Source organism: Lonchura striata, chromosome 4, assembly GCF_050655825.1.
Source record: "Lonchura striata isolate lonStrDom1 chromosome 4, ASM5065582v1, whole genome shotgun sequence".
Taxonomy (NCBI): domain Eukaryota; kingdom Metazoa; phylum Chordata; class Aves; order Passeriformes; family Estrildidae; genus Lonchura; species Lonchura striata.
In genome coordinates, this window is record NC_140706.1 from 71,235,303 (window position 1) to 71,250,945 (window position 15,643).

General features: G+C 43.0%; 1 protein-coding gene across 9 annotated transcripts in view; it reads right to left on the minus strand.

Moving 5' to 3' along the window:
• The window catches only part of ANKRD17 (ankyrin repeat domain 17), a 68,923-nt gene that overhangs the window by 52,568 nt on the left and 712 nt on the right, over positions 1 to 15,643 (minus strand). For 3 of the 9 annotated variants that reach the window (XM_085578407.1, XM_085578401.1, XM_085578400.1), the window contains exon 1: positions 125 to 15,204. The exons of the other annotated variants lie outside the window; for them this stretch is intronic. In XM_085578407.1, the coding sequence (XP_085434533.1) occupies positions 125 to 157 (33 nt within the window). In that variant the 5' untranslated portion in view covers positions 158 to 15,204. Of the gene's footprint in view, positions 1 to 124; positions 15,205 to 15,643 lie in introns of those variants that run through there. 9 annotated transcript variants of the gene reach the window in all.

Consider the following 15,643-nt stretch of genomic DNA (forward strand, 5'->3'; position numbering starts at 1 on the left):
CGCCGCTGCCCGGCCCCGTTCGCCGGGCCCCACCGAGCGCCGCAGCCCCAACGGCCGAGGCCGGGGGGCGGCCCCGCGACCCCCCGCGATCCCGCGGCCCCCTTTGTTCGTGCCCCGGCCGTACCTCCAGGATGTCCTCCAGCACGTACGCCTCCATCGCGGCCGCCCGCGCCCCGCCTCACCGCGCCGCCGCCATGCCCCGCCGCCCCCTCCCTCACGGCCGGGCCCCCCCCGCCGGCGGCACGGGAACAGGAAATGGACCGTTCCACCCCGAGCGCGCCCGGCGCCTACCACCGCGAGCGGGGGGGGCTGCGCGCCGCTGCCCAACGCCCGCCGGCGATGGAAACACGGAAGAATCAAAGGGGAAAAGCCCGAGCAGAACCAGCACATTTTTCCGTCTCCCGTGGATCGCTTCACCTCCTTCCCCGCCGTGAACTCGCAGAAGCCGCAGCCCCAGATGAGGCAGGTCCGTGCCGTGCCACATTTGTTTCTGTGCTATGACCTGTCTTCCCATTACACCAAAACCTCCCGAAGCTTTTCCAAACGCTGCTCCATCAGCTGCCCTGTTTCCAGCTGTCCTCATCCCTCCCTCCTCCACCCAGCTCCCGGGGGGCTGGAATTCCAGAAACAGGCTGTGTATGACACCGGTAGGAAAAGGTGCTGACCGCATGGAGCGAGGTCTCCACAATGCAGCTTTGAGAAACATCATCATCTCCCCACCAAGATGAGTACCTACTTCTTACCTACACACTTCTCTGCTTAACCCAAAACATCAAATGGACCAAAAGATGGTATCTTACATATTCCATAATCTCAGGTGACAGCGATACCAATTCTGCACGCAGCAGGTCAATATCACCGAGCAATCATATCTGCGGCTCTCAAAACAACTCATTTTCCAGTTCAAAACATCCAGCATAATAAATCTTGTCAAGCCCCCAAAAATCTCCTCTCTCATGATGTCATTTCAGCAGAGCACAAAGAAGTCCAACGGCCACAGGAATTAAATTCACGTTTTTACTTGAAGAAATACTCATGGTAATAATTTAGTTTAACTATCTTTTCCAAAAAATACTAATTGTTTAAAACGCTCACTTAACAGCAAGAATATTCTTACCTGGATTTAAAAAGCTGGCCAGATTGGCTAGTAATATCACAAAGAGAAATTCCAGTTGATCATTATAAATGTTTGGCACAGCTGCATTCTTCCATTCAAAAATTACATTTAACCACCAAAAATGGGAATTACATCCTACTCACCTATGACAAAGCCCCTTATTTCAAACAAATTTAACACCTGCCCGGGCTATCCATTTTTCCACTGTTTTTCCACTTTAGGGAACACCCCAGATTTAACAGTTTTACAAGAATTAATTCAAGGAAGAACCACAGAACAATATTCCACTGTTCCTCTGGAGTCATGCTTTTAGGGTGGCATTTCTAACATCCCCGGCAGCCCCTTGCAACTATTCCCGTGTACATGAAATCCAGCAATAATGCACAAGCATCAGCCCAAGTACAAAGCTGTCCCTGACAGCTTGAAGGATTTCTTTGTGTGTGTATATACATATATAAAAGGAAAAAACCAGCCACCACCTCCCACATAACACTCGTGTTTCAAAAGACAAGCTATTCAGTCTTCTGAGCCTCAGAAAGCATTAACAGATACCTTATATCACAAAAAAAAAAAAAAGTAAAAAAAAAAAAAAAAAGTAAAAAGGAGCTTAAAGCACACAACTTAGCACTGAGCTAGAGATACTTCACATGACACCACTGAAAACATTTTCAAATTCAAAAGCAGCATTACAAAAGCAGCCCTCTGCTCCACACAGGGCAAACTGAACTGCATCATCTCCCCCAGATCCACAAATGAAGCACCAGATTTTCAGGAGAAGGAGGAACACAATCACCTTCAGAGCTGGACATTTTCCCTTTCTGCTTGGGAAACTGCAGAGCCCCATCTGCAACAGCATCACTTCAGTTACAAACCTTAACCCAAAGAACAATCCAGAGCTCCCCTTACACTATGAGAGACATGAGGACTCTGCGTGTGAGCCCTGAGGGCAGTGAAAAAACCTTCCTGGCACTGAAAGCAAGTCACCCTCAACATTTGTTCGGAGACAGCAAACAAAACATCCCAAATTTCACACTCAAAACCTCAATACCCAATCCTTCTTCCTTCTCCCCTAGCCCACCTTAATTGGCAGCTTTACAATGCTCCTTAAAAAGAAGCACTTGTTTGAAAAATGAGAACTCAGACTTTCTTTCAGACTTCAAAAATACTTACAGTATGGAATACCAAACTCTAAAAAGCCCATCCCTAACTCTTGATGTTTTACTGAAGATCTCAGTGGTGCAAAGTAAGGCTTTAACAAATGCTTCCATTCTGTTCCAGAAAAATAAAGGAAAAAATAAAATAAAAAATCACTTTGAGGTAAAAACAAACAAAAAAAATATAGACCCTTGTGATTAATTTCTTTTCTGTGTGATTTTGGGTTTTACACACTGGTCAGGAAATAGATCTTTAATTCTGCACAGGTAAACACAAACCCATTTCATCCTCCCTTTCAAGTCCAGCTCTAGGAATTACTTGAAGTGCTTGATTAGGAAAGATAGAACACATTATCTCTTTGAATCATCTCAGCTCCTACCTGAAAGCTAACGATCTTTATTTAGCCTTATGCTGAAGGGCATGATCCACTCAGCACCCTCATTTATCACCATCCACTACTAAAAATCAGCCTGTTCTCCTGATCAAGAGGTACCCTAAAACCACACAGCTGTCTGAGCTGTGTCCATCCATCGTCCCTTCCACTCTGTGAGCCTGAAACACCCAAAACCCTTCTGCTCCCTGGCAGAAGGTGGGGGAGAAAACATCTGAAGTGCAGCTTGAGGAGACAATTAAAAACAGGGGACAAAGTCATGTTTCAAGCCCCATGAAGTGCGTTAAGCCAAGGGGAATCCCGAGAGTGTTCTGAGAAAAACGAAGCTAGGGATGGGTATACATCTAGGCTGGTTTGCTCCATGGTGTGCTCCTCACACAGCACTGGGAACTACATGGAAATGACCAAGGAGGGAGTAAAAACCTCCACAAGAACCTGGCTGTTCGTGCAAAGCAGAGCTGTGCACGCTCAAGAGCTCGCAGGCAGTTTTTAGGAAGATCCTCCTTTCCAACCTCCCGGTACCACGCAAGCCACCATCAGCTCTGAACTGAAATCACATCACCCTGAAGCACAAGCATTTCAACCATTGATCCGAGACAGATTCTGGCACCCAGAAATGTGAGCATTGAACAATTGATCAGACAATTCCCACTCTTATATCACAAAAGCACATTGTTATCTAGTTACAGCTGATCGAGCAGTACTGGTCACCAACTGTCCCAAAGCATATAAACACACTTTTTTTGTGTGTGTTTTCAGAGCACAGTGTCAAGGTTGGGCTGTTTAAACCCTGTCCCATGCAGCTACTAACACCTTATTCAGTAAAATCACGAGGTGCATTAATTACTAAAAAACCAAATCATTCTGAGAAGAAAAAAAGGAGAGTTGAAGACAGGTCCTCAATACAGAACCAATTATCAGTTATACCCTTTAGCAGGCATTCCAAAGCATTTTCCTTTCCAGAAGTAGTACACAGTCAGACAGAATCCTGAAGTTCCTGAGACAATTAAGACCAAAAACCAGAGTGGGTTTTCAGTACAAATTTTGTGACATTCTGATTATCTGTTAGAGTGCCAGGAGGCAAAATCCCCACCACTGTCACTCAGAATACCTTGGGAACTGAGGTACCTATCACAATGAAAAATCCAAACAAGATACACTTACACACACAAGGTGGGCATTTCACATTAATTAGAAATAACACAGATTTCTCAAAGGCTGCTTCAAACGTGTGTTGGTCCTTCCATTTTTAGAGTGATGATAATCCCATCTTAGTTCATTTTGCTGGACTGAACCCAGTTCCTCACATCTGCTCTTTGAATAAAAACAATTTTTCAAACCCCTTTACAACTAAGCCAGTACTAAATGTTTCCCCAAACAGATACCCCTAAGGGTAGCCACTGCTCCAGATAAATGCACTAGGATTTATCAACCTTCATTAGGAACTACAGTCTATGTAACTTGCAGCTCTCCATCATATCAGTATAACCACCAAGACACTAAAAACATTCTTCTCTGCTACTTCTTCCTGTTATACCCCAAAAGCGTCATCTCTGTTTTGGGGCAGTTGGCATCAATCACCATTTGGTGCAATTTTTAATGTCACTTACTTCTATGTCAATACAAAATGAGTTTTAAACCTACTGTTTCAGGTTCTCCCTCCAGACAGATTCACCCAACTCCTACTTCTAGATCCTCAATGGTTACATAAAAACAAGTCAGTCCAAACCCAAACCTCAGGCACCACCTGAAACCATGACCCCATCTGTTTTTTTCTGCTTTCACATTGTATATTGGTTTCTTTCACTTCTTGAAGCAATCACAGCTCTGAAGCTGTCAGCCTGGCTAAATTTCCAGCATCCTTCAGGCAGGTGCTTCAGTGAATTCCAACTAAAAGTGGGGTGGGGATGTGCAGGGATGATGGGCTTCAACCTGATAAATACTGAAGACATACTTTTATTCTGATTTTCTTATTCCCTCAGCATTATAATTCAATGTCTCTCTCCGAGCATTTCAGACTTTCCTACCAAAAGCTACAGTGAAGCTTTCACATGAGTTTTTCAGTCACAAGATGATCCTTGCTGCCCATTCTCATTATCACACCCCTTTTGATTAAGCTCCGTTATCTCCCACAGACAAGGAAACTTTGATAACCAAGCCGCATATTTTTTTCTCTAACAACCATGTAACAACTTTTTTTGACCATCCAAGACGGTTTCCCACTCAAAAACTAAGTTTTCTGCCAAGACAGATCTTTCATTTCTCTCCAGCCTATTCTTCCCTTAGCCTAGGGCAGCAGCAAGGCATTTCAGACCCTTCTGACACATTCAGGGTTTTCTGTTCAGTTAGTTTCTTTTTGGTCAAGGGACAAAGCTGCAAAGGATGGAATCTTTTCCTTATGCTATCCATGAGATCTAGGTTTTCCACAGCTCCAAGAAACAAGAATCTGCAAAAGGTGACTTAACTACCTTTGAAAGTACTGCAGTTAACACATCCCAAGGTTTTTTTTACGTCCATTTAAAAGACTGCATACAAAGAAAAGGTTTCAAGACTGAGTGTTGAGAGACTAGGATAGTTATGATCTGTCTGATGGAGTAACTTCCACAACTCTCTTCACAAAGCCCTCCTCCGATGTGCTCTCCCCTAAACAGAAGCACTGTGCTGTGGAAGCTGACTTGGCAGCTTGCATGAACTGTCAGGATGTGGTGGCATCAGGGAATGTAAGAACTCCATACCCAGGGAAGTCTTCTCAGAGAGGTGGAGACCTCCTTCCAGTTATAGCTGGGCAATTAGGAATTTCAGCATTCCAGGCTGCATTACCATTTCATAGAGGATTTCTCATTCAAGGAAGTTAACAGAAATACAGATCATATAAGCTCAACCAAAAAGCACTCAGTTTATAGCACTTTAGCCAGGAACCTGAAGACAGGGAATGTCAAAAGCAAGCTCTATCTGGTCAAGAGTTGTGAGCTCATCATCTTCACTTGATCAGTAGCCTCTTGTTGTTATACCATCCACCTTGAGACAGAAGCCAGAGGCACACTATAAAAAACATTTCTGAATAAAGTCCTTATTTATCTCTCCTAAATGCATCTAACACCTGAGCAGAGTTTTACAGCCCAGCAAGCAAGCAGCATGCTGGCACAGAGAGCGACAAATCCTGCTCATCAGCCAGGACCCTTCCGCCCTGGTCAGTGCTTACATCAGCCCAGTTCTTCCGGATTTCAACTCCCTAAGTCAAACCTAAGCATGGAAAAAGGAGGAAAGAAAGTATCTTTACTCATCCACAGTACTGCCCTGAAGATGAACTGAACTACAACATCACTAAAAAACAACCATGAGATGATAGCTTCTATGATTTTGCTAAGGAGGAACTGCCCAGCGCAAATCCAAATGTACCTGACAAGAGATGAAAAAGGGAGACAAAAATCACATGAGCATTTTGAAAGAGTTTTTTGGTAGAAATCTAAGATTACTGGTGAACATTTTTGTCTAAGGGGAGCTTTCTATTAGAGATCTTCCTTTAAAATATCCAGAGTAAACCCAGTACATTTTCACTGGGTAATACAATGCTCCAAGTCTGTAGGCCAAGGACTTTGAACACACTGAAGAACCCTGGTTTTGGGAAAAATACAAGTGAAATGAAGGACATGTTCAGAAAACACAACTTGGGACATGGAAGACCCTTCTTCACACAAATGAACTTCTATGCTTTTCTCATTCCACATGCGAAACAGTGGTGACAGAAAAGGTGTGTGTAACGAAGCAGCACATACAGTCCAACAACATTCATACTAATACCTCTCAAATCCTAAGGCAGGTAGTAATCCAAGATACCTCCACATTAGAACATGAAAATTTGAGTGCAAGTTCTTAAAAAGTTTCAAAGTGCAGACATGTTCCCTGCCATGAATTAGGAAACCTCAAACCAGGAAAAGCCATTATTCAGGACAAAGCCTCCTACTCCTTTTTAAGTGGCCTCATCTACTCTTTACTTCTACACATAAATTCTAATTGAGTGAATATTGTATCAAGTATTTTCACATCAAATTCTAATCCAGGATCTGCTGGATTGAGATGTCCCTGTCTTCCTTTTCCTGGCTGTGAAAAAGATAGTTGTCTCAACAGCTCTACATTCAGGCTGTTCATCATGAATTTGGACTGGGTTAATACCAGATTTTGAAACCTATTCCAAAATCAGGAACCATAACAATGTATTTGATGTTTCTTTCTTTTACAGAGCTCTCAATAACCACAGTTACTCAGCTGGAATCTTCAAATTCATAGACTAAAATGGCTGGAAAATCTACTCCGTCCAGTGACAGCAATATCAAGCCTGGAATTTAACAGAACAAGCGGCATAAGGCTGAAGAAAGAAAAATACATAAACTGAATAGAACATGAGATACTAATGTGATCTCTGTTTTTGTTTAATATGGTTGTTTATTTCCTTTTTCATCTGAGGTTACCTGGAAGATCAGGACAGACTGGGGACCACAAAGCACAACTCCCAGCATTTAGTACCAGTGTAGTTGGACCAGCTGCCAGACAGAAATACTTCTAGCTGAACGCTGGAGTTCAATACCTCCTGTTCTCCATCTCCTCTTTGCTGGGCCTCCAGAAATAAAATCACAGGTTCAGTTTATCTCACATTACCAGCAGATAAAACCCCGAACTCACAAACACCTGCCCCTCAATTCAAGATGTGTTCACAGTAAGAGCCTGATCTAGCCCAAGATTAACCCTAAGGGTGTCCAAGAGTCCAAAGCAAAAAAAAACTTAAGACCCTCCTCAAACCCCTCACTACATCCCTCATGGCTGAACCCCACACTGCCCTAGCAGGCAAGCTGAAGTCCCCTGCCAACCCAACACACCCCTCCCACAGAAGAACCTCCTTCCCTTCCACCACATTTAAATCACATCATACACACAGAGCCTGACAGAATTATTTTACTATGACCACGTTTAATAAATGCTGGGGAAGCTGACAAAAAGTTTTTTTAAAAACTAAGTATCTTCTGGACTGGATGGACAATAGTTTTGTTATGAAACAAACTGCTTGAGTTATTTCTATTAACAAGTATTCCAATGGTTTTTGGAAAGGCTGTGTGCTCTGTAACAGCCAATTCTGGATTACAATGAAAGCCACCATTGAAGACATCTGCCTTTCTGAAAACACTTCGGCAATTTTTTTAATATATTTTTTTTAAAATAAAGTTCTTTGAGAGAACTGGTAGCTTCACTTCAAATCTAATTCACTCAAACAAGTGCTTATTGGGTGTCACTACTTCACCCACTTCTTCCAAACCAGTAAATTATTACCATTGTAAGATTTTCCTAGGTCTAACTCAGGTTTTGGCCATACTCTGATGTAACTGAACAGCACTGGGCCACAAGAGCTCCAAAGCACAGGAGGAATCAGCATCCATATCAACTTTGATAACAGACAAGGCCCCTGGCACAGCTGTGCCACCAGTACTCAGCTCCAGAGGGCACAGAGAGGCATTCCTCACTCTGGGCAGAGGGAAGCTCTTAAGTCAACCCATCACACCAGGCCATTCCCTAACCTAAGTATTTCTGCAGAACCCAGCTGTGGTGCAGGTAACTAGCACATTTCTAAAATCCACCTCAGCCTAAAGACACTAGTAAATTTTCTCAGCTTGAAGACACAAGTGCATTTAGAGAGTGATTTCACACAGAACTGTAGACACTTCCCCCCCTAATGCAAGCTCCAGAAAAGCCCTTTTCTGAAGTTCAGCACAGAAAGTTGGCCACTATATTTATCCCTTTGATCAAGCTGATTCTCCACAAAAATACCAGCATGCTGTTATGCCAACTTTCACTTCTGCTAGTGACAGAGATGGACAGAAGGCATATGTTCATCCATGGAGCAGACTGTAACATTCAAAGCGCTTTTTCCTTTAAGCCAGCTTGATTTTTTGTGTTATGATTCCAAGCACAATTGTGACATTTTTAGCCAGTCTTCAAGTGACTCCTTTGCTGCACTGCACTAAGACATAAAAGTGATGGTGATAAACCAAAAGGCTGAAGTATTTTATTAAAATCCTGCTTAATTCCTCTCTTTCTTCCTATCCTTAATACACTGCTTTCAAGAACTTGAACAAATACCAGAGACAAAAGTCAGTGCTGATTTTATCTGAAGAGGCTCTGAGTTTTTAAACTACACATGGAAAAATCCAAAAACTTCTGTGTGATTTATCTGTTCCAGTAACTTCCAAGCAGAAGATCCAGAGGAAGTGTCAAGAAGACTTGTTTGCCCTTAAAGACAAAAATTCTCAGTGATCTGCACCATTTTTACCAATTGGAGTCCTCAGAAACAATGCAAATGTTTTCTGTGACAGGGATTTAAATGAATTATCCCACTGAAAGAGGCAGTGCTCATCCTCCTCCCTGCCTGAGTTCCTGCTCTCTGCTGTGTCAGCACAAGCTCTTGTGCCTGACAAACTGGATCCAGGAACTGATCAACTGGAAATGTATTTTTTCTCTTACTGAGTTTTTTTTTTTCTTCGACGACATCATTTCCCAAGTGGCTGGGAGGAGCACTGCATGCCTTTTTTTTTCTTCCCTTCCTCCAAGCCCAACTCCCCCAACTTCAGTGGGATTATACCCACGCTGATGCAGGGGCTGAACAGCACTGAGCACTTGAGGAAAAAAACTAAGTCGCATCATGACTTGAACATTTCAACTTCATTAAAGCATTGTTCCCCATTGTGTGGAGGAGAACAATTCACACCTGCAGAACAGCATCAAGAGGAAAATTCCACTGGCAAAGCATTTCAGGACAAGACTGAACAAAAGGCAAGAATACCTGAAGTCTGGAAATGGGAGAGCTCCAGGACAGGAAAACACGTGAGTCACCTGCCAGACACAGATGCACAAGGGAGCTTCAGCTTCTCCTTCAAGTGTTTAGTTTTTTCTTATGCGTGGGAAGAAATGGGAGGTACAGCTGGGAGGGTAAGAGCGATCTTCCTCCTCTTATTTCTGAATCATTCCCTGCATGAGACAGGGGGGATTTCAGATACTCCCCTTCTGCTGGGATTGTAGTCCCCAAAACTGCTCCTGCATAGAGGTACAGACCCAGAAAGAACCATTCCTTGTACATCAGCACAAGGGAAAGCAAATCCTAGACCAAATACGAGGCAGCCCCCTTAGCAGCAGTTTGAATTCGTATTACTGAGTGCAAAATGTCTTCAGTTTGAACCTAAAAAATAAAGAATCTAGGCACTTTTTGATTGTTTCAAGTTGAACTTCAGGAGAATGGAAGCCAAAATCCCAACCTCATATTGTAAATAGCAATATTTCATCAAATTTCTTAAAGTTCCAACATATTTCTAGCTCTGAGCAGCTGCTTATTTGGACACATTATCCACTCTTGATGATTAACACCACGTAAGATATTGGGGTGGGGCAGGGAAAAACATAACATAAAGGTTTACTTCAGCTAATTTCCTAGAATATACCATTATGCTCCAGGAATTTGAGGATGCAGGTAAAATACAGAAGAGGAATGACTCCTGTACATCAAACACCAGTAATTTGAATTTGTCAAAAACTGCTTTGAGTAACGCCAACAGAATCATCCTAATGACAACATGCAGCCTAAAAGAAAATACTGCAAGCACAAACAAGGATGTATTAAAGACATGCTTGGCTTTGTGGCCGATTTTTAGGCTGGTGTACGACTATTATCTCATGTGAAAACAAGGTGACACAAGAGTTAAGTAATACCTCCATGTGGCTTTAGCTCTTTGCACAGTCATGAGCTTAGGACGGCCTATGAGGGATAACCCAGCTGAAAAACATCTGGAATACTGAGATAACCTCTCCCAGTACCGACTAACACAAAGCACTGCTTAGTGCAAACACACAGGAAATGCTGCCCTTCATTGGTCAACAATGGATTTTTTTCTCCAGAATTCCTGTGGACACTGCACAATGACTGGATGGAGGTCACCAGCATTCCCACAGTAACACCAAGACACACTGATACTCACTGCCAACTTCATGTTAAGGAAGACTTTTCCCCTAAGTACACACATCAGCTCAATGACCTTACCCAGCATTTGTCCTTCCTCAGCAACAATTTCCATACTCAATAGATCCAAAGTTATGGACATGACAAAAGAAGTCCCACACAGGTGCAGAAGCTCTACGGACACCGCACATCTTCAGGATGTCATTTCAGCTGAGTCACCTACAGAGCCACACCACCAAGAAACCAGAAGCACAGCATTTCAGGAAAAAACAAACAAACAATGTCTACCTAGGCAGCCATGGATTCTGTTCAGATGGCCCAAAGACACTACCAGCAAATTCAGCCAATTTTTATTTAACACCAAGTTAAAAGGGCATGTTCCCTTAACCTCCAAAACAAAGGCTTTTTACTTATCTTGGATCGGCAACATTGATTTTTCAATTCCCAAATCCAATTGCAAATCACCTATATCCTAAATAAGCACCAACAGTTTTGGTTTTAAAACACAGATAGAGGGGGAAAAAAACAAACATACATAATCCCATTTGCCTTCAGCCTTGACAGATGAGGAAATTCTCTCAGCTAAACCTCTTCCAGAGAAACCATTCTCTTTACAGAACTGAATTACTGGTTAAAAACATGAGGTGTTTGGCTCCAGCCTGCACATGGGAATTATATTTATAAGGACATTTCCTGAAGAAATATCTAAGGAAGTAAACAAATTCACATGGTGCCGCTAATATTGAACTCCACCTTCTGCAGTGGTAATTTTCTGCTGATGGAGTTTCTTTTTTTTTTTTTCAACCCAGATATTCACTGATTACTTGAATTAAATAAAGCACACAAAAATATAGTCATATTTAACAATTTAAAAAAATAAAAAGCATTAGGTCTAACCAACCTGATTTTGCTGGAACCTAGTCCAGGAACAGTAAGGAAGGGATATTAGGATATTAAACAGTTTTGGCTAATGCTTCCTGGGGTCAACTACAGCAGGTTTCACTACTGTGAAACCTGGCTGTAGGATTCCCCAAGCAATAGCCCTGGGATAAACCTTGAGATTTCACAGATTTTTGAGAACCATCCTACAGTATTTCTCTCTTATTTCCTCATTTCAGTGGAAGAAACTAAGTGGTACAGGCAAAACACAGCTGAAACAGACAGGGAAAAAAAAAATAATTAGAAGATAAACAAGGCAGCAGAATCTGAGCCTGAACTGCGGATGTCACACTATTCCAAGGACAGGGCCCTGCCAGCTGCATGCTCAGTCACATCTGGGAGGACCCAAGGAAAGCAATGGCAGTCAAAGGGTACACATCACACAGTGGTCAAGCCAGGCATGGTGACCCTGCAGAATCCAAAGGCCTTCTTCCAGGATTCTGATGAAGACTGTTAGGGTTAAAAAAAGGAAACAGGTTTCTAAAATAAATTCTGTGCTTCAAATCAGCTCGTTTGAACACATAAGCTCTTCAAGTCTTTTCCAATTTAAATTACAACCATGTGCCTATAATGCTCTTGAAACCACACCAGGATGCCCAAGTTTCCATATTAACTTTGCCTTAAATCTGAATCCAAGGAATTCAGAGCAGCTTCTTCTGCATTAAGAAATTTTAGAGGACTGGTGGTGTTGTGTTGTTCTACTTACTTCATCTTAGTAGCTCAGTTCAATTACTATTTCAATTGCAGCTGAAAAAACAAAAATGAGCTTTTACTTCCAGGAGGCTCAAGTGAACCAAGAATGCTTAAAAAACAGCCAAAACATGTCAAGAAGTATCCTTTGCATAGGGCAGCACTTTCAGGTATAGTTAACTGAGGATTACATTATGGAAGGCTAATTTGCACAGTATCTAAGAATCCAGTAACAGAAAAGGTAATAAATACACATAAATCCAAAGTGGATCTACACCTTGGATTATCACAGGATTCATGGACAAGATGAAACTCACAAATTCCCAAGATGGATCTAAAGGGCAATTATAAATTTCACTGCCAGCAGCAAACCTCCTCCAAGTTCAAAGACTTGAAACAAGCTTGTAAACAATTTTTATTACACAACTAAACCTTTCAGTGTTAAATAAGAGAAGCCCTAATGCAGTCTGGACATCAGGTTTCTAAGCAGCAGCCTGCTACAAGGACCTGCTCATTTTTTACCCTTTTCACTATGAATGGAAGTGTTGAACAAATTTTGTATATACAAGAACACTTGGAAGGAACCTGCAGGTTGACTTCCCCTGCTATGTAACTCCTACTGTCATTCTTCTCATACTTCAAGATTGCTCCTTCTGTATACTGAGAAAAGTTGCCATTTTTAAACAACTATTTTTTAGGAAAAAGGCAATTCACCTTTTACAGACAACAGTGGACCCTACTACCTAAAGTCTTGGGGTTTTGCAGTAATTTGCTGCGATTTCAAAGATCAGCCTTGGAGGTTGCTATGAACAGTGTCACTGGAACTCATTAGGTTGTTGGTATGACATTTCCCTTAAACTGCTCCCAAAGCTCTCCACAGTGCCTGTGTTTCCACACTGAGATCTGATGGAGTTTAGACATGGACATGAAAACAGCTGACCATAACTCTCGATTCCATTCCATCAGCTCAGCAACAGCTAAGCTGAACAACATCTTTTTCTACTCCTGGGGTTTCTGTGACTCAGGATGTGCCAGCTTTCCCTTTAGAATTCCTTGGACTTGTTGCCACTGTACTCCTGAATTTTAGAAGCAGTCTCATTAGCAGTCAAATCTAGAAGCACTTTGCTTCAGAGATTAGAGAAGTCTTAATGTATTAAGCATGGGAAGGGCAAAAAATAGCCTAAGACAAACTATCTTAAGTTTACAGAGATAATGAAGGGGAGGGAACACCAGCTTCTGCAGCATTCCCACAGCAGTTTCCATTTACAGCAAAACCAGCAACTTACATTTCTTTGTGTTTTTCACTTCATGTGCCTTCCACACTGCCCCTGGTCAGAAGACCACAATCCAACTGCAGAGCTGGGCACAACTCAAGAAAATGTGAAATAAAATAAAAATTTAACCCCCAAACAACTAAAAAGCCCTTTGTTCCTACAGTGGGGTTTTTTTTAAGCTTCTAAAAGCCAAAACTAACCATCAGGTTCCTTGCAGACAAGGAAACCTCCCTTTCACTGAGAACACTCCAAACACTTTCCCTCCCCAGGAGCTGCTGGGAATGACATTCAAGTTGGATGCTCTGCTCCACTAATCAGGCCATCCTCATGCTCACATTCCTAAAAACTGTGACTTCAGCTGTGCATATTCTACCAGCTGCATCACTTCATCCTGAAGTCACTAGGAGAAAGACTAGAACAGATTTTTGCATGATCAAGAACAATTATAAACGAAGCATGTGGCATATATTTTGTTGTGAATCCTGAATGTCATCATGTCAGTATTATTCACCTGCTTATTTAGCCCGGCTTGATATTTAATCCCAGACCACCCAGCCTGGGAAAGCCCTCACTTAGGATAAGATTAAACCACTGGGGAAGCTTCTAGATGCCCAAACTGCCTTCACAAATTGCCTATATCAGTATCTACAGCACATGTCACTCTATCAAAGAAAAAAAAAATCAACTGTTCTGCTGCCTCATGATATTTAATGATCACTGGCATTTCTTCCTCTCTGCAGCTCCCAAAGAATGTGAAATAGGCACCTATGGCTCTGAGGGCACAGCAAGCAGGCAAAGCTCACCTCACCCACCACCTGTACTCCTCAGCTGTCTCTGCCCTTCCCATCCTGCTGCACACAGGATTGCACCTGGAAGCTCCCAGTGTAAGGAGCCACTGGGAAGAACGGCTCTGGACCACTAAATAAAACCTGCCTGTGACTTCACCAGCAGGTCTGGCTTGACACAAACTCTGTTGAATGTTTCCATCACAAGCAATTGATCTCAGAGCTTGTCAACTGATACATTGAAGTCACTCCAGGGCCTCCATCCCTTCACCACACAGCACCCCAGCAAATTCCTAAGGCCTTTGCTCAACCGAGCTCTCCAAGCATCTGTAGGGCTGCTGGACAACACAGTTCAGCTATCCTACAAGTCTTACACCATAAAAACTTCTACCTACACAATGATATCGACTTTCCTAAAAATTAACACCACAGAAAAAAGCATACAGACTCCCTGAGACATGCTCACTACGTGCAATTTATCTCAAAGAGCTGGATAAAATGCTTCTTGTATCAACTTCAGCAGGAATAAAATGCAGACTGCTGCCCAACCGTGGAAAAAGCTATCACCATCCTAGCCCAGCCCTTCCTTGAACCTATCAGACTCTTCCTTCCTGCCCCATTTCTAACAGAACTGTAGATATATCACTTGAAAGCCAAACCGCTTAGAAACCAAGTTCAAAGAAAAGCTAAAAAACTTCAAGTGGACTTTTCTGCAGGCACTACATAAAAAAAAAAACCAACAAAGCAGAAGTGAATGTTCAGCTGGGGAGGTTACAAAATTAAAGCCATTCAACAAAGCAAGCCTGTGTGACTACATATGCAAATAAGGGGCTCCCAGCCTTACTGGCCTTTTCCAGCAATACCTACCTGAAAATCCTATCACCAGACAAAACCGAGTTATTAATGCTTCCCTGGACTTCTTTTTGCATTGCATGGATTCAGGGCGGCTTTCAGCTTCGCAGAAAACGTCACTCAACAGTTCAACGCCCTGGGCACTCCGGCAGCTTTCGCCTAGCTGCACCTTCACCTGCTTTACCTGCACACTCTCTCCAAGACGACCTATTCCCACCACTGGGCGCGCCAACACCTTTCCAGCCACGCAGCCAGCGCTCCGGCCTGCCTCCGGAGCCCCATCCCGGGCTTGCCGGCAGCATTCCCACCGCTCGGCTCTCCCTCTCCCGGCTCCCACATCCACCGCGATATAGCACATGGCACACAGCACGGCGGCAGGGAGCACCTGCAGCAGCCCCTGGGCCTTTCCCTTCGGGATAAAGCCACACCGGGGATGAAGGCTGC